This window comes from Pinus tabuliformis, chromosome 1_1, assembly GCF_031772625.1.
Source record: "Pinus tabuliformis cultivar Carrire ecotype Pingquan chromosome 1_1, CPIR1, whole genome shotgun sequence".
Taxonomy (NCBI): Eukaryota; Viridiplantae; Streptophyta; class Pinopsida; order Pinales; family Pinaceae; genus Pinus; species Pinus tabuliformis.
Window position 1 is genome coordinate 887,249,442 of NC_142297.1, and position 19,245 is coordinate 887,268,686.

The 19,245-nt window shown below is 34.6% G+C and overlaps 1 protein-coding gene across 1 annotated transcript; it reads left to right on the forward strand.

The window, feature by feature from the left end:
• The first annotated feature begins 3,129 nt into the window (after positions 1-3,129).
• LOC149217222 (uncharacterized) lies at positions 3,130-3,573 on the forward strand. Its single transcript, XM_089390163.1, has one exon. It carries the CDS (start codon positions 3,130-3,132, stop codon positions 3,571-3,573), a length of 444 nt encoding a protein of 147 aa, XP_089246289.1.
• Positions 3,574-19,245: the final 15,672 nt, after the last annotated feature.

Consider the following 19,245-nt stretch of genomic DNA (forward strand, 5'->3'; position numbering starts at 1 on the left):
AAATGTGTAACTAGAAGATTATAATGAATGAACAACTCTAAAGACAACATTTACTTGAAAACAATGCATGTAATTTCTATACAATAACAAAATAAAGAGCCAAATAAACAATAGACATGGAACATTAATATATATATATATATATATTGGCACCGCATGGAACTCTACAGAATAGCAAAGCTGAAGAGCTGTAGAATACAAACAAAATACATGATAAACCCATTTGGAAAACAACACAAAAACCTTACAGTAATTATAACTCAGGAAGGATACCTTCCGGATGTACAAGATTTACTAAAAATTTCCTAATAAACTAGATTACATTAACATACTAGTTCCAGCGCTTTTAGTGAAAAATAAACAACTGGAGATGGGACATGTTGTAGGACGCTTAATGTGTTTACAAATTGGCCAGCACGGCTTAAAAGACTTCAGAGGTAAAAACCCTCGAAGTTAATATCCTTTACTTGAAAAATAAAATATATAATACATGAGTAACAGAGTCTCAACGGGTGAGCTAAAAACCAGAACTCTACTTTACATAAACAGTAGCAAATATTAGGCATAAGATCCCTTTCGCAAGAGAAATTAATAGAGCTACAACTTAATAACCACAACCAGGGTGGAAACCCTCATACCCGGCGGAATTTGGAGTTAATCCCACTTCTGGAGGACTTCGTTCCCATCCAGAACCAAGCTCGAAAACAGAGTGGAGAGGATCCTGCATGAGACCACAGAAAATAGGATTAGATAATTGAAGTAATATCAGGAAAAAGAAAAAAAAGAACTTTGAATGCATGAGGGCAGGATTAAACCATGGTTGCGTAAAGGAATTAGGCATAAACAGTCTACACAGATAAATACTTACCAGTGACCTGATTTGGAGGGCAAAGACAAGGGTGTGGCATTCTGAGCACCCTTCACCATCACCATAGAATCCTGGTTCGAAGCGGGGAGCAAAGACCATGAAAAAAAGCAGGAACCGAGCAGAGGACCAAGAGAAATGGTGGAAGAATGAATTTTTGAATTGAGACCGAGTAAAGTGAACAAAGATTGAGCCATATACAACTGTTGGATCACCAAGCAAACTCCAACACTGTCAATCCCAAGGGAATCCCGAGGCAGTAGCCGAGCGGGTCAGGAATTCACATGCCACGTACAGTGGGTAGTGCAGTTATTCAATTAACATTTCGATTTAACAAAAATCAAAGCGACTAGCCGATGGTCAGAGATCTATAACCCGAGTTTCCTTACCAAACAATGGCGTAGATCGAATACGCACTGTCAGCAGAGCCTGCCTAATTTAATGCCGAGTACAAGCTTCATAAATATATAGGATTATGTGTATGTTGATAGGATATGAAAGAAAACAACATTGGGTTATGTAAATATAATACATTTACTTAATGTAAAAAAAAAATCTTTTCTAGGTATATGACAATTGGTATCAGAGCCTAATTTCAAAAACTGTGGCCTCTAGGAAATAAACAGCTGAAGTGAATTCATTATATATTTTTATTTTTCAATTCTGTTTATACTTAAGGGAAAACCATTGATGTTTTAACCCTTCTTATGATCCTATTCTTAGGCTAAGACCAGCAAAAAAAGAAGACAGCCAATATGAGAAGGGCAGGCAATGTTCCACATAGGTTTGTAGTGGGTCAGGGACCTGCAACAAGCCCTGCAAATAACCCAGAGTTATGGGTACAACTTAGAGAGGAGACTCACAATACGAACCTTGCAATATTAGAGACAGTACAGGAGTTGAAAAATGAAATGGCTCGATTATGGGAGGATAACGCGTGGTTAACCATGGAGCGGGAAAGGATTATAAAGAGCCTATCAGACAAGCAAAATCAGCAACCGCTAAATCCCAGTGCTAAGCAGCAACGGGTGTCAGAGGAGCAGAATCACCACACAGAACTAGAGGAGTCAGAAGGAAGGGATGAAGAATGGGAAGTCCGATCTAATAACGCTTCTGAGCAACATAAATAAAAAAGGCAACGAGTAGAACTGCAAGGGGAATTTCGTAAGATAAAACTGCCACACTTTGATGGGGAACTGGAGGAAGCAGCTGAGGCTTGGTTGATTAATATGAACAAATAATTCCAGCTATATGAATGCGATCACAACCTCAAGGCACGGTTAGCCATTTTCCAATTACAAGGAAAAGCCACCCTATGGTGGGAGGAAGTTAAGATTGTTAGAGTAAGTGAGCAGAATATTACCTGGGAAAAATTTAAAAAATATTCTAAGGAAAGGTACCTGACAGAATGTTTCTATGACAAAAAAGAAAGAGAATTCCATGACTTGCGACTAGGACAACAAACCATGGATGAATTTATCATTCATTTTACTTCATTGCTCTGTTATGTGCCTTATATTAGAGAGGAAAAGGCTAAAGTACAGAGGTTTGTCAGTAGTTTACCCTTGAATATGAGGGAAAGGATTGAGTTTGACAATCCAAAGACAATGGATGAAGTAATACGTAAAGCCAGGATTTGTTACCAGCAAAGTAAACAGAAGGGAGAAATTCTAGGTAAAAGATGGACTGATAAGAGAAACAACAAATTGGCTGGGAATAATAAAGGGAATCGAGGTGGAGGTAACAAGGGTTTTTCCAAAGGGCAAAACAATAGAAATTTACAGAAAAATTCGCTCAAGTCAAAGCCAACCAATGAGTCTAAAATTAGCAAACAACCTAGAAAGTTAGACAATGAAGGGACAACAAAGCCTCTAGTGTAGTGTTGGGGCTCCGGTGGACCTCATTACATTAAAAAAATTCCTCAACGAAAAGGAACCGTTTAGGTTTCCCAGATCCATGAAGCATCGACAGTCGGCGATGTAGGACGTAGTTTACCGAGGATTAATGCTGCCTTGGAAGATCGTCAGGCGGAGTACCAGCTGACCATGGTGGAATTCGAAGGTAAAATTTCAAACCTTACTGTAACTGTTTTAGTTGACCCTGGAGCCACATTAAGTTATATTAGCCCTAATATTGTGGAGCATTGTAAATTGCAACCTGTTAAATTTAAGAACCCTTGGCTAGTACAGCTGGCTACAGGGGAAAGGAGACGAGTACTTACTAAGGTCAATAACTACCCTTTAAAGGTAGTAGGACAGCCAGTGATGGCAGATTTAAATGTGCTTCCCCTTGGTTCGTATGATGTCCTAATTGGTATGGACTGGTTAGAAAAACACTGGCCCATAGTCAACTATAAAACAAAGACTATCTATTACAACAATGAGCTTGGAGCAAGGCAAGAGATGCAAGGGATTAAGCGGCAAGTGAAGATTCGGCCAATAACTGCCTCTCAGCTAGCAAAATGCATTAGGAAGGGATTTCAGATTTATGTCATCCAAGTGGGCTATGCTACCTTGAAAGATAAAACAACCCCATTGGACAACATTTTTTTGATACAAGAATTTGCTTATGTGTTTCCGGAGGAGATTCCCGGACTGCCACCTAAGAGAGACATAGACTTTACTATCAAATTGGTGTCAGGGGCAGCCCTGGTATCCCAAGCACCTTACAGAATGAGCACACCCAAATTGACAGAGTTAAAAATGTAATTACAGGAACTGTTAGACAAAAACTACATTCACCCCAGTGTGTCTCCCGGGGGAGCCCTGATATTGTTCGTTAAGAAAAAGGACATAACCCTTCGCATGTGTATAGATTATCATTTGTTGAATAAATTGACAATAAAAAATAAGTACCCTCTACCCCGGATTGATGAACTTTTTTATCAAGTGAAAGGAGCAACAGTATTTTCCAAGATCGATTTGCGATCCGGGTATCACCAAATCAGGATTAAGGAGGAGAACATAGCTAAGACTACTTTTAGAACAAGGTATGGACAGTACGAGTTTGTGGCACTACCCTTTGGGTTAACCAACGCTCCCGCAAATTTTATTTGTTTAATGAAAAACATATTTCATTAGTGTTTGGATAGCTTTGTGCTGATTTTTATTGATGATATATTGATATATTCCCGAACTATGGAAGAGCACAAGGAGCACCTCGGATTGGTACTGCAACCCTCCGAGAACACCAGTTATATGCCAAGTTCAGCAAGTGTGACTTCTTTAAGGAGAAAATACAATATTTGGGACATATAATCACAAAAGAAGGGATCGCGGTGGACCCCGAAAAGATAAGGACCATAATGGAATGGCCGGTACCAAAGGATGTGGCAAACATCAGATCCTTTATGGGATTAGCAATTATTACAGACGGTTTGTAGAGGGATTCTCAAGGGTAGCATACCCTATCACTTCCTTACAGAAAAAGGGAAGAACTTTTAGGTGGACCCCAGAATGCCAAAAAAGTTTTGAGCAACTTAAGCATTTGCTCACCACCGCACCCATTCTAAAGCATAGCACATCCTAACAAATATTATGTGGTGTGCACTGATGCAAGAAAAGAAGGCGTAGGAGGCGTGTTGATGCAAGAAGGGAAGGTAATTGCTTACGAGTCAAGGAAACTAAAAGAACATGAGCAGAAATATTTTGTTTATGATCTAGAGTTCGCAGCCGTCATTCACGCCTTGAAAATCTGGCGACATTACCTTATGGGAAGGAAAAAAATTTATTGATATACCATCATAGTCTAACCAATTATTTTAGCCAGCCCACCTTAAATGCTAGGCAAGCATGGTGGGTGGATTTCCTAGGTGGTTTTGATTTTAAGATCAAGCATTTGAAAGGGAAAGAGAATCGGGTGGCCGACGCTTTAAATTTGAAATTACAATGTTTATATGAGATTTCTTGAAGCGAATGGAAAAAACCCTTCAAAGAGATGATTAAAAAGGCATCAGAACAAGATACTGTATATCAGCAAATAAAATAGCAAGTACAGCACCCCACCAACAAGGAAAAACAACAGGGTTATGCTTTAGGTACTGCTAGAATGCTGTATTATCAGGGGAGGTTGTATGTACCCTATCAAAACAACATTAAAAACCTGATTTTGGATGAATTTCATAAAATTCACTATGCTGGACACGCAAGATATTAGAAAATAATCACAGCACTCCGGAAGGAATATTATTGGCTAGGTATGAAGAAGGATGTGGTTGAGTACCTAGCACGTTGTCTGGAGTGCCAACAAATTAAGGTGGAGCGCCAACATCCTGCGAGGTTGTTACAACCATTACCTATTCTGGAGTGGAAGTGGGAAACCATCTCCATGGACTCCATAACGGGTTTGCCCAAAACAAAGAAAAATAACAACTCCATCATGGTGTTGGTGGACAAATTAAGTGAATCGGCACATTTTATACCTGTGCAATCTACTTATAGAGCTGTGCAGATTGCCCACATCTTCATGCAAAATATATTTAGGCTGCATGGGTTACCTAAAACAATAATTTCAGACTGTGATGTAAAATTTACTTCAGTTTTTTTGAACAATTTTTTTGGAGAATTAGGAACTCAGTTGAATTTCAATACAACTTATCACCCTCAAATTGACAGACAAATAGAAGGGGTGAACCAGGTGGTGGAAGACATGTTAAGGTCATATGTAATGTAGCAACTGACTAAGTGGGAAGATTATCTACACTTGGTCGAGTTCGCATATAATAATGGCTATCATACATCATTCCAAATGAGCCCATTTGAAGTATTGTATGGGCGGAAGTGTTGCACGCCCTCAAGCTAGGGTGGACCGAAAGATAGATTAATGTTGTGACCTGACATGCTTAAGGAAATGGAAGAAATGGTTAAGAAAGTGCGAGTTAATTTAAAGGCATCTCAGGATAGGCAAAAGAATTTGCTAACCGGAAGAGGAAGTTTAAAGAATATCAAGTTGGTGATCATGTATATGTGAGAATTCGAGCAAAAAATAGCACATTACAATGGAGCAAGTGCGCTAAGTTGGCACCTCGATTTTGTGGATCCTTTCAGGTCATAGCAAGAATTGGGACGGTAGCTTACTAGCTCGCTCTACTAAGTCATAACGGGTCCATAACGTCTTCCACGTTTCTGTATTAAAAAAATATGTTTATGATCTTAAGCATGTAATTCGCTGGTAGGATATACAGGTAAGAAAAACTTTGATAGAACAAACGGAATGAGTTTCTTAAAAAAAAATGATTTAAGATGTTGCATGTTTCAAGTCGAACCGAAAGGAGAAATCTTGCTCGAGCCACTGAACATGCTCGACCGGAGAGAAGTAATGCTACGGAAGTGAGCTATTACCCAAGTTAAGGTGTAGTGGCAGCACTTTGGGCCTGATGAGGCTACCTGGGAAGATGAAGATCTCATGAGAAAAGCTTATCCAGGGCTGTTCATGGCCGAAATACATCAGGACAATGTCTAATTTCAGGAGGGGGAGATGTAATGCCCCGAGATAAATGTAAATATTTGACTTTACTGTGGTAAATGACAAACTGAATTTGATATTATTATCTGTTTGAATTTAATAATATTTTCTTTTAAAAAAAATAAGAAATTTTTCTTTAAGAACTAGCAACTTCTCAAGGAGCAAGTTGGAGGCAAGATAGTTGCTGTGATTCCAACCCTAACTGCTTTCCCTAACTGGAAGGGTTTTTAGAGGAAAAATGGGGAAAAAGGGGAAAATGTCTGTGCTGTGGTGACAAGCAGAAAAAGAGGAAAGGAAGGAAAAATGGCTAAGACTGGTGATGACCAGATAGCCAAGAACTAAGTGCAAGCGTCCTGCTGCGGACAGTGGTCCTGCAAGAGAGCTAGGGGTGAGATTCTGGTCCCCAAAGATGAATCTCAAGGATGGGTGGCAGACTACAAGCAGATGAACAGAGGTAATCTCGGCTTCTCAAGTGTTCGCAAGTTAAAGTAGAACAGGTAAGCGGGTTGAACCACTTAGAAAGCATTTAAAACTATTAATGAAGTAAACTATATTAAATGTTTGCACTGTTATGATATATTATCTAAAACCTGAGCCAAATGTGGAAGTGACTCTTACTTGGTGCCCATGTTATTTTCTATAAAAAAAAAGAATACTGTAAGGGTCATCTTAAAAGAAAACTGTATAGCTAATGGAAACAAAATATATACATATAAAATCACTCCTTTACTCTAATTTCTATGGGTAGAGCACTGTCGAGGAAGTGTGGAATTGTGCAACAAGAAAGGAAAAGAACAGGCAACTAAAGACGAACCATTTCCTGGAAAAAAGGGGGTCTTGCTAGGTAGTGATGCAGGAAACATTTACGAGAAATAAAAGGCTTAATTGAGGAGACTTTTGTAAGCTTAGTTTGCCTATCGTTTGGGCATAGGATGAAATGCAATCAGTCTGGCAATAAACCAACTCCAACGAGAATGATTCTAGTATGAAAAATCCAAAAGTAACAAGTTCTGTCATATTCAAAATTCTTTAAAAGAAAAGAACAGTAGTAGTGAACAAGAGAAAAGACCTAAAAGACCAAGATATGTTTAACCCTACAGTAGTTAGCTAAATTTGCTTACTACGAGAAAGGAATTACAAACACAATGTGCATCAGAACCCTGGGTGTAGGGTTTTTGGCCTAAATTTAAAATCTTGCTACAACAGAAATTGAATTACATCTAAATGATAGAAGGAAGACACCTATTGATGGTCGACCCAGTCCTCTGGGTGAAAGGGCTTCCTAAATTCCAACTGAAAACTCAAAACCCCAAATTAACGTGTCATTTTTCAAACCCTCATTAGAGATAATTCAGTTAATCGCTAGACAAGTATTCGACTAATGGCTATACTGTCCAGTCAGATTACAAACAAGAATTAACAATGGCTTTACTACCGAATTCATTGACCAAATTAAACAAAAAAATCATAAATACCACCTCTGTCGAAATGCGTAGCTAGAAGATTATAACGAATGAACAAGTCGAAAGACAACATTTACTTGAAAACAACGCATGTAATTTCTATACAATAACAAACTAAAGAGCCAAAGAAACAATAGACGTGGAATATATATATATATATATATATATATATATATATATATATATATATATATATATATATATATATATATATATACATATATTGGCACCGCATGGAACTCTGCGGTATAGCAAGTCTGAAGAGCTGTAGTAGGTAAACAAAATACATGATAAACCCGTTTGGAAAACAGCACGAAAACCTTACGGTAATTATAATTCAGGAAGGAGACCTTATAGATGTATAAGATTTACTAAAAATTTCCCAATAAACCAGATTACGTTAACATACTACTTCCAGCGCTTTTAGTGAAAAATAAACAACCGAAGACGGGACATGCTGTAGGACAGCTTAATGTGTTTACAAATTGGCTAGCATGGCTCAAAAGACTTCAGAGGTAAAAACCCTCGAAGTTAATATCCTTTACTTGAAAAAGAAAATATATAATACATGAGTAACAGAGTCTCAACGGGCGAGCTAAAAACTAGAACTCTACGTTAGATAAATAGTAGCAAATATCAGGTATAAGATCCCTTTCACAAGAGAAATTAACAGAGCTACAACTTAATAACCAGAACTAGTGCGAAAACCCTCATACTCGGTGGAATTTGGAGTTAATCCCACTTCTGGAGGACTTCGTTCCCATCCGGAACCTAGCTCGAAAACAAAGTGGAGAGGATCCTACATCAGACAACAAAAATAGGATTAGATAATCCAAGTAGTCTCAGGAAAAAGAAAAAAAGAACTTTGAATGCATGAGGACAGGATTAAACCATGGTTGCGTAAAGGAATTAGGCATAAATAGTCCACATAGCTAAAGACTTACTAGTGACCTGATTCGGAGGGCGAAGACAAAGGTGTGGCATTCTGAGCACCCTTCACCATCACCATAGAAACCTGGTTCGAAGCGGGGAGCAAAGACCATGAATGAAAGTAGAAACCGAGCAGATGACCAAGAGAAATGGTGGAAGAATGAATTTACGAATTGAGACCATGTAAAGTGAATGAAGATCGAGCCATCTACAACCGTTGGATCACCAAGCAAACTCCAACACCATCGATCCCAAAGGAATCCCGAGGTAGTAGCTAGGTGGGTCAGGACTGCACATGCCATGTATAGTGGGTAGTGCAGATATTCAATTAACATTTCAATTTAACAAAAATCAAAGTGTCTAGCCAATGGTTAGAGATCTATAACTCGAGTTTCCTTACCAAACAATGGCGTAGATCAAATACGCACTGTTAGCAGAGCCTGCCTAATTTAATGCTGAGTACAAACTTCATAAATATATGGGATTATGTGTATGTTGATAAGATGTGAAATAAAACAACATTGGGTTATGTAAATATAATGCATTTACTTAATGTTAAAAAAAAAAAAAAAAAATTATTATTTTCTGGGTATATGACAAAAAATTTCATTATTAAATAACAAAGACTATCTTAATAAATACTAATAAGTTCAAATAATTAAAAAAAATTATAAATATATAAAATTATGTTGAAAAATAACATAAAAGTGACTACATTTTTTATTATTTAAATTTCCTAATATTTATTTTAGGTTTACATCCAACAATTGTGACATATTATTATAATATTGATATTAAATATGATTAAGTTTTGAAAGATAAATAATTAAAAATACTAATGTGATTGTTTTTTATTTAAACTTCCTAATATTTGTTAATATTAATTTAACCTCCATATGCCACATAATCATAATCATGTAGATATTAATGTAGTCCATGTTACAATGATTAAGTTGTCATATTAATACAGTCCATTACAAGGATTATCTTATGATATTAACAATCTATTGTTTTATTAAGAAATAAGTAAAATGATTTTAGATTAATTTTAAATATGAGAAAAATTAATATAAAGGAATGTGCAATTTTAGAAATTTAATAATATCATTTTAATTTGATATTTCTCAATTCATTATATTAAAAAAATTAGTTTAGGTTTAGAGCCAACCATTGTGACTTTTTTTTTCCCCTAGGAAAAAAAACGTAATTTTATTCATGTTGATAAAATTACATTTTGTAGATGCATGATGCATATTCAGATAGTTGTTCCTGTAAAGCTAGGCAGTGAACAGAGTAAAGAAAATCACAAAAATGCAAATAATTGTTCCTGTTGTGACAGGAAACTACAAGATATAGAGAAAAAGAAAAAGAATTTCAGTTAGATTAAACTTTTCTGCCCTTCTTCTTCTCCACCCGTCGCCAACCGCCAGTGTCGGGAGTGGGTGTGATGATGGCAAGCTGGTTTTCCATGGTGATTAGTTGGTGTTCTTTGTCAGATTCGGAGCCCTCTGATCCATGTGTTCTTTTGATGCCGCTGATTTCCATTTGTGGCTCTCGTTGCAGATCCGAAATGTGAGTCCCTGAATGTGTAGCTGGAGCATTCTCCTCCTGTGTAAATGTCTGTTTCATTAGAGTATCGGGTTCTGGTTGATTCTCTGTGGGCTCCACGTATGTGTCTTCTTCTTCAACTGGTTCAGTGTGCTGCCAGCCTTTGGGCTTTTTTTGCTGATTCTTGGTTCTCCTGGTGTCCTTTCGAGCAAGAGGGCAGTCATATTGAAGGTGCCCTGTTTGCATACATCCCCTGCACCGGAACGCTGTGTTCTCATAGTCGAGCTGTTGTATCCATTGAGAGTTATTAAAGTTCAACTTGATGTGGTCGGGGAGCCCTTGACTCAGGTCCACTTCTACACATATTCTGGCAAAAGTAAATATTCCTCTGATAACTCTGTCTTCATCTGTTTTTAGGAATTTCCCCAGGGAATCCCCAATGGCAGCTAGTACTTTGTGATGCCAAAAGTGTAAGGGGAGACCATGAAGCCTCACCCATACAGGCATCGTTGAAACCTTCATTGTATTAGCGTCAAAGTCAGGGAACCAGGGGGTAAGGAAGAGGCCAGCACTGCCCCAGAACCAAGGCCCTTGATTGATAATGTTGTCACGTTCTTGTTCTGAGTTGAATCTGACTATGAAGTAACCTTTGGGACAAAGGTATATTTCACAGCTTGATGTCCATGTTGTATAGATCCATTGGTGCAAGGCATCTCATTTTGGCCAGAAGCCATTAAATCTGCAAATAACTGCACATTTACATAAATCAGAATGCAAACTAGTTACCTCTGGCATAGCGACTTGTAGCGTTGGTGATTCTGGCTTTTGTTCAACAATGTAGGGTCAAGGGGTCTTTGATGGTGGTGCTTCAGTGTATTTCATTTTTTCTTTTCCTTTCACAGCATCCCGAAAGGAACCTGTATTTTTAGAGCTGATTCCTAACCATTGTGACTTATTATTATAATATTGATATTAAATATCATTAAGTTTTGAAAGATAAATAATTAAAAATATGAATGTGATTGTTTAATATTTGAATTTCCTAATATTTATGAATTTAACTTCCATATACCACATAATCATAATCATGTAGATATTAATGTAGTCCATTACAATGATTAAGTTGTGATATTAATGCAGTCAATTACAAGGATTACGTTATGATATTAATAATCTAATGTTTTTTAATAAATAAGTAAAATGATTTTAGAGTAATTTTAAATAAGAAAAAAATTAATATATATCAATGTGTTATTTTAGAAATGTATTAATATCATTTTAGTTTGATATTTTTGGATACATTATATTAAAAATTTAAGTTTAAGTTTAGAGCCAACAATTCTGACTTATTATTATAATATTGATATTAAATATCCTTAAGTTTTGAAAGATAAATAATTAAAAATATGAATGTGATTGTTTATTATTTAAATTTCATAATATTTATTAGTTTAACCTCGATATACCACATAATCATAATCATGTAGATATTAATGTATTCCATTACAATGACTAAGTTGTGATTAATATATATGAATGTGTTGTTTTAGAAATTTAATAATATCATTTTAATTTGATATTTCTCGATTCATAATATTAAAAACTTTAGTTTAGGTTTAGAGCCAACAATTGTCTTATTATTATAATATTAATATTAAATATCATAAGTTTTGAAAGATAAATAATTAAAAATATGAATGTGATTGTTTATTATTTAAATTTCCTAATATTTACTAATTTAACCTGCATATACCATATAATCATAATCATGTAGTTATTAATGTAGTCCATTACAATGATTAAGTTGTGATATTAATGCAGTCTGTTACAAGGATTATCTTATGATATTAACAATCTATTGTTTTATTAATAAATAAGTAAAATGATTTTAGAGAAATTCTAAATATGAAAAAAATTAATATATATATATGAATGTGTTGTTTTAGAAATTTCATAATATAATTTTAATTTGATATTTATCGATCCATTATATTAAAAGAAATTATTTACATTTTAATTTTTTTATCCTTACCACAATGGAAAATTGTGTAGTCCAACAAAAAGATAAAATTGTGTTTTCTAGGCAATTTTTTGTTGGCATTGTGAATTAGGTGTTGTCCTTGATTGAAACCTACCTAATGAGTTGTTCTTATTTGATATTATAAATATATTTGTAGAAAAACTATAGCATCAATATTAAACATAGACCTTAACATAAACATAATTATAGGTTTACTAACATTAATAATCTTGGATTATAGACCTTAGGTTTACAAAATTGCGGAATTGTGTGCATTTTTGTAATAAGGTTATGATGGCTCATTTGATTTTATACAATGTGTATATGTGAAGTTTTTCTATATGTGTAAATGGTAAATTATGCATGTGTGTTACATTTAATTTTATTCAACATTAAATTGTTTTGTTCATAACAAATGTGTTTTTTTTCTATTAGGTGATTTCATTGTTTGATCATGGATCCATCTATTTGGAGTTGTCTTCCTCTCAAAATTCTTGAACTTGTCTTCCTCTGGCTACCTTTATCGATTGTGATAAAGTTTAGCACTGTTTGTAAGAAATGGAAGAATGTTTTGCAAAACCCTTCTTTCTTGTTACGTTCGAAGCATGTCTCTATTAACGAATTTGGATTTATGGTTCCTTTCCTCAATAGTGAAGACAATTGTTTTTCTCCTCAATACCTTAATAAAAATGGGCACATACCTCAATTTCATTTGTGATTCATAGATTCAAGATACATAGTAGAGTCTATTGTTGGACCAATGCTGGTTTCACCCTTACCATCAAAATGCTCCCACACACTCAACTATTTCATGATGAATCCATTTACAAAGGCCTTTAAAAACATAGGGCCAATACAAATTGGAGAGTGGGGATTCTTTTCATTATTGGAAAATGTAAGAAGAAAAAAATATGATTGGGTTGTCCTAAAACATATGTACGATAGAATGTAGTCTAAATTTTATGTTTCAAATAGTCTTGATAGGGTATGGCAAAGGGCTGCTCTTCCACTTGGTGGCACTTCACCCCCTAAGAATGGTGTCTTTTATAAAAGTAAATTGTTTTGACTGTATCTAGACAAGGAGTATGAATATTATCCTTAGTATGGGTGTACAATCTACTCATTTGATGTAATAAAAAATGAATGGGGTTATTCATTTGTTCCAATAGCTGACATATGTTGTATGTCATTAGCAATATACATGGATTAGTTGATATGCCTTGTAAATGATGGCTCCACTTCTGTATGGTCAATTGAAAAATTAGATCATTTCCAGTTTGGTCAACCATGCATTGAATGAAGGATTGGTTACTTTGAAGATGATTGGGGTTTCAAATGGAAATTGTTGGAAGAAATTTCTATAGATATAAATAGCAAATGTCATGGTTATCTTCCATTTCCAATAGTCCATGCTCTGGTTCTTGTGTGCAACTGCAGTGAAGTTCCTTTCCTATTATATGACATGATGATTGGCATCTGTTTTCCAACAGATATTGATAATTCAACTAATGAAAAGATGTCCTGGTTTTGGTACCCAACACTAGAGGATTGCAATGATTTGATTGAGTATGGAAATGTTTTTGCAATTGCTCCCCATATGGATTCTGTTGATGAGATTCCACCATTGGATATGGATATGGATTATTAGGATATTAGTATTCTTAGGAGGTCCTATAAATATTTCCATTTTATATACTCTCTATGGTTGTGGAAAATATTTCCATTTTTGTCTCCATGGATCTTTATGGTAATACTTTAAAATTATGCTTGTATCGATCTTTATGATGTAAAATATTTCATATTGTTTCCCCTAAATTTTTCTTAATTACATGTAAATGTTTCTCGATGTTATGCTATTTCTACAACTATAATTGCTATGACTTATGTTATACATGTTATTTGTATTGGTTTTTGTCATTGATCCTCAAATAATGCTATATCTTTATGTACCTTTTAATATTTTCATTTATATTTTGATAGTATATAGTTCCAAATTTTTAGATATACTTCCAAGTCATATCATTCATAGAGTATTGTGTCCCAATATTATGTGTTTTGTTTTGATTCTAATATGATATATGGAAATTTAGTCTTTTTTGTTTAAGCCATTTGGAAGAATTCATTTCTGTTTTTAGCCATTTTGAAAAACTCAGTTTTGTTTTTAGCCATTTGCAAAAAACCTTATACATTTTGATAAGTTTATATGGTTGGAAAAAATAACATATACACATTTTATGTCTTTTTACGATTTCCAAAAAAAAATTGTGCCTTTTTCATTCTTTTGTGTTTGTTTATATTAGATATTTGTTATGTTCCATGTTTATCATTCAATAATGAATATTTTATTATTCATTGTAGACATGTCATCTGAAGGCACAAGTAAACATACAAGAAAAAAAAAATTGTCACCAAAATCACGTGAGAGGTCTAATGAAAGTCATCGTTTACAGTATCAACAAAATAAGGATGCCATAAATGAGCATAGGAGAACTACACATCATAGAAGAACAAGTGAAGCCACTCTTGAAATCTATTTTATAATTCCATGTAAGTATCGAACTATGGATGATATAATGGAAAGAGCATTTCATGTTGATAGTTCATTATCAGAATATGCTCCTCGTCAGCATAACCTTGTTGTTTGGTGCTCTCCTAAAAATGTTCATAACATTGGGGAAACATATTGCAATCGGGAAGATCATATCGATAATTTGGATTCAAATGTCCACCCTAACCCTTCCCTGTGTCCAATTGCATGCTTTGATGACCAAAGGTTGCAAAACATCCATGGTGGAGGTAATGATGACATTATGTGTGATTATTTGGATGATAGTTTAATTGGACATTTTTTTGATAATTTGGATCTAGTTGCTCAAAACATCGGATCTTCCAGTCCTACTTCTCAAAGTAATGTGGTCCCACAAAGAGAATTAGTCATCCCTAATAGCATTTCATGTGGAACAATGGAGGTAACAGAATGATATTTTTATTTTTCCTGCAATAGTGGTTGTTTTATTACATTCCTCTATTTACAAAGTTTTTTTTTATACTAAAATTATAAGTTATTTTATTTTCATGGAATAGGATACAACTCGTTTTGATAGAGTTATAGAAATCAATTCCCAAAGTGTTCCATCTACTAATCTGATAAGTGAAGATGAAGCATGTCATAAACTTCCTATGCATTCTCCTCGACGATCAAATTGTCAAACTAATGTAAATTTTCAATGTTTTTTTATTTGCTTTTCATTTTTTTAATTTCTAGTTGGTTGGACATTGAATTTTATGGAATATTTTATTTCCTTCGAACAAGACACAACTCATTTCAATAGAGGCATACAAATTAACTTCGTAGATGTTCCATCTACTGATGTTAGAATTGAAGAGGAACCATCTCATAGCATTCATCCACATCGCCAAACAAAGGTAAATGTTCAACGCATTTGATATTTTTCTCATTTTTTCATTTATAGTTGGTTGGACATTGTATTTTGTAACCTTTTATGGAGAAACCATGATTTCATCTCATTAGGTTGGAGACTTGGAATCCAAAACATCAAAGTGTAAAACTAATGTAGATGTTCAATGTATTTGATTTCTTTTCCATTTTTGAATATTTCTTTGTTGGACATTCAGTTTTATAACATATTTTATTTTTTTGAAATAGGAAACAACTCATTTGAATAGATGCATAGAAACTACATCCTAAAATGTTCCATCCACTGATGTTAGAATCCAAGAGAAACCATTTCATAACCCTCATCCACATCAAGACAAAAATGTAAATTTTTAATGCATTTGATTCTTTTTCATTGTTTTCATTTATAATTAGTTGGAAATTAAATTTTAAAGTCTTTTACGAAAAAGATACCTTTACATCCTCTTAGATTCTCAAAATCTAGACCATAAATTTGGAAAGACCTTCTCATAGATCCATTCCACATGCTTCAAAATTGCTACGGGAATCTCATGTTCCTGAACATGAAGTACATGTTAGAAGAAATTTTACTCTTCCAAATGGTTTTCAACATGGTTCGGCCAATAGAGATCATATTCATTTTGATGAAAACATGATTGCAGTGCATAAAAGATTTCGAGCAAAGATAGATAGCTTGTCAGTTGTCCAAATGTGCCACATTTGCCAAGAATCATATCTCAAAATCAAAGTTGTGAGACATTCTGAAGGACCTGTTTCCAGACGATGTAAGAGTGAAAGAGGAGCCCATCTTTTTTTTCGATATAATAACATGGATCCTGGTGAGAAACCTTATATTTTAAGAGTTCTTACTCAAGTTGAAGAAATGCTAATAGCACATGTGAATCCTATTTTGCAAGTGACACATGCTCGAGGTGGGCAATATAAGTATAATGGTCATAAAATTAGCTTTCCTCAAGATATTTCTACAATTGTACAAAGTCTTCCCCGACATGTTGAAGATATTGACTTCCTAATTATGAGGAGACATGCCATTCAATCTAAATATTATGAATTTTATATCAAAAGATCTTGAGTGATGGTTGCATTGCGTTTCAAAATCCACCATGATCAATATTATCGAGATGTTGTAATTAACTATGATTTAGTGAATGCTCCCCTCGAAAGATCAAAAGATATCTCCTCCAGGCTTAAATTTTTTGATTTTGATATTGAAGAATCTTAGATCAATGAAACTAATAATGAAGGGTTTCATGTTGAGTGTTTTCCATTTCATCCTTCTTCTTTTGTTGCTCGCCTTCCAAATGAATGAAGAGAAGTGGAAGAAATTAGAGCATTTCTTGATAATGTTGATTCTTCACATGTTCAATACATGGATTGGCCCACTATTGGAACCTCTCCAGTGAATGAATATAATATAGAGGGGTTATTAGATATGGCATTCCCAACATTGTTCCCCACTGGTGATGCTAATTGGTTGCAAACATGGATTTGTAGTGCTGAACTTCATGAATATGCATTGCATCTTCTTAGGTACTATGATCAGAGATTTGGAAGCCATCCTTTCTTTCAATATTACCTACTGAACTTGATAACAAGACATCAGAGCTAAGCAACTGCTGCATTTTTTGAAAAGAAACATTTACCTGATAACTCACCTAAAACAATTGAAGAGTTGTGTCACCAACTATCTGATTTACCAGATAATAAGTTGGTTGAGCATCTTATGTGGTTTGGCTCTTCTCTGAGTGGTACAAGGGCATACTGGACAAAGTGTCGAGCTTAATTGAATGACATGATTACTCAGTTAGGATGTCCATCTTTGTTTTTTACTTTGATTGCAGCTGACACAAAGTGGCCATAGTTTCATAACCTCATGCCCATACATTCACATACTTGTTCTTTAAATGAGCATCGTATGAAAATTGAGAATGTTATTGAGTACCCTCATATTGTTGCGACATTTATGCACCATAGATTCAATATTTTTTGAGAGGAAGTTATCCAAAAATATCTTAAAGCTAAGGAATTTTTGCATAGGTTTGTGTTGTTGAACTTTTTTTCTATACTTTGTCAACTTTTATTATGATTCTATTTTTATTGTTTGTAGTAACTATATCTTCATTTTTTTTAGATATGAGTGGCAACATAGAGGTTCAGCACATATCCATGGTTTCATATGGTTAGAAGGCACTCCTGACATGGAAATACTTGATTAGTCAAATGGTTCTAATGTAAAAGTTGCAAAGATATTATTTGACAAATATGTAACTACATGGAATCCACGTGACATGCATCGTTGCAACATAATGGTTCCACGAAGCCTCAATGATGACCCTTTCTTATTGAATACTGGTCAAATTTCTCTTGTAATGCTCATAATGATTACAAAGAATTGTTAAACCGTGTCCAAAGGCACACAAAGTGTACTATAGATTCTTGTTTGTGTAAAAAGGGCACTATTCTAACATGTCGGTACAATGCTCCATGGGATCTTTGTGATGAATCAATATTGTTCATAGATGATCAAGGAAGAAAAAAAAATGAGCCAGCAAGAAATGATGACAGGCTTAATTTACATAACATTGACCTTCTAGCAATGTGGCATGCAAATGTTGATTGTAAACCAGTGCTTTCTCAGTATGTTGTCTTGAAATATATTTCTAAATATGCATCAAAATCAAAAAAATGTCTGAGAGTTATCATCATATGTTAACTAGAATTTCAAATTCTATTGGCACTGAGGATCATGCTTTATGTGCATATAGAATGTTTCTTGTATAAACAATTGTTGAAAGTGACATTGGAGCACAGGAAACATGCCATATGTTGCTTAAGCTACCTCTTGTTATTTGTAGTCGGAAATTTGTTTTCTTAAATGTCGGAAGAAAGGCTTTTAGGAAATTCTCAAGGGATGGCTTGCAATGTTCATCTGAGAATACTTTTGTTCAACATTATCAGAAAAGACCTTTTTCCTTGAATATCTGTCTTTGATAGAAACAACAGTACCTTGGACATTTGATAGTAAGTGTAACCAAGATCCATGGAAGCCTAGATATGTTCATGCTATTGTTCGAGTTTGACCATGGTTTTATTCTATTCGTGGTGAGGCTTTAGAGGAATTTGAAACCTTTTGCATGACAAAATTTCTCTTGTACAAGCCATTTCGTGACTTTCTTGTAGAAATTAGCCTTTCAGTTGAAATTATTATTGAAAATTGGTGGAATTTTCGATATCAAGCATCGGATGTTGATCGACATCCATCAATTATAGACAATATTGAAGATGAAGAAGATGGTTATTTTTCTAACCAGGAAATGAATCTTGAACATGATTTTCAAAAATGGCAGATTTCTCTCACTTGGTTCCACCAAATGATGTGAATGTTTCTAATCTTCACACCCTTGGTCGAAGGGACTTTGATATATCCTTTGACTGCGAAAGTATAACTATTTCTGATGATGTTGCAGAAGAAGCTATTAATTTTATAAGGAATGAAAAACCAAGGGGTGATATTTTT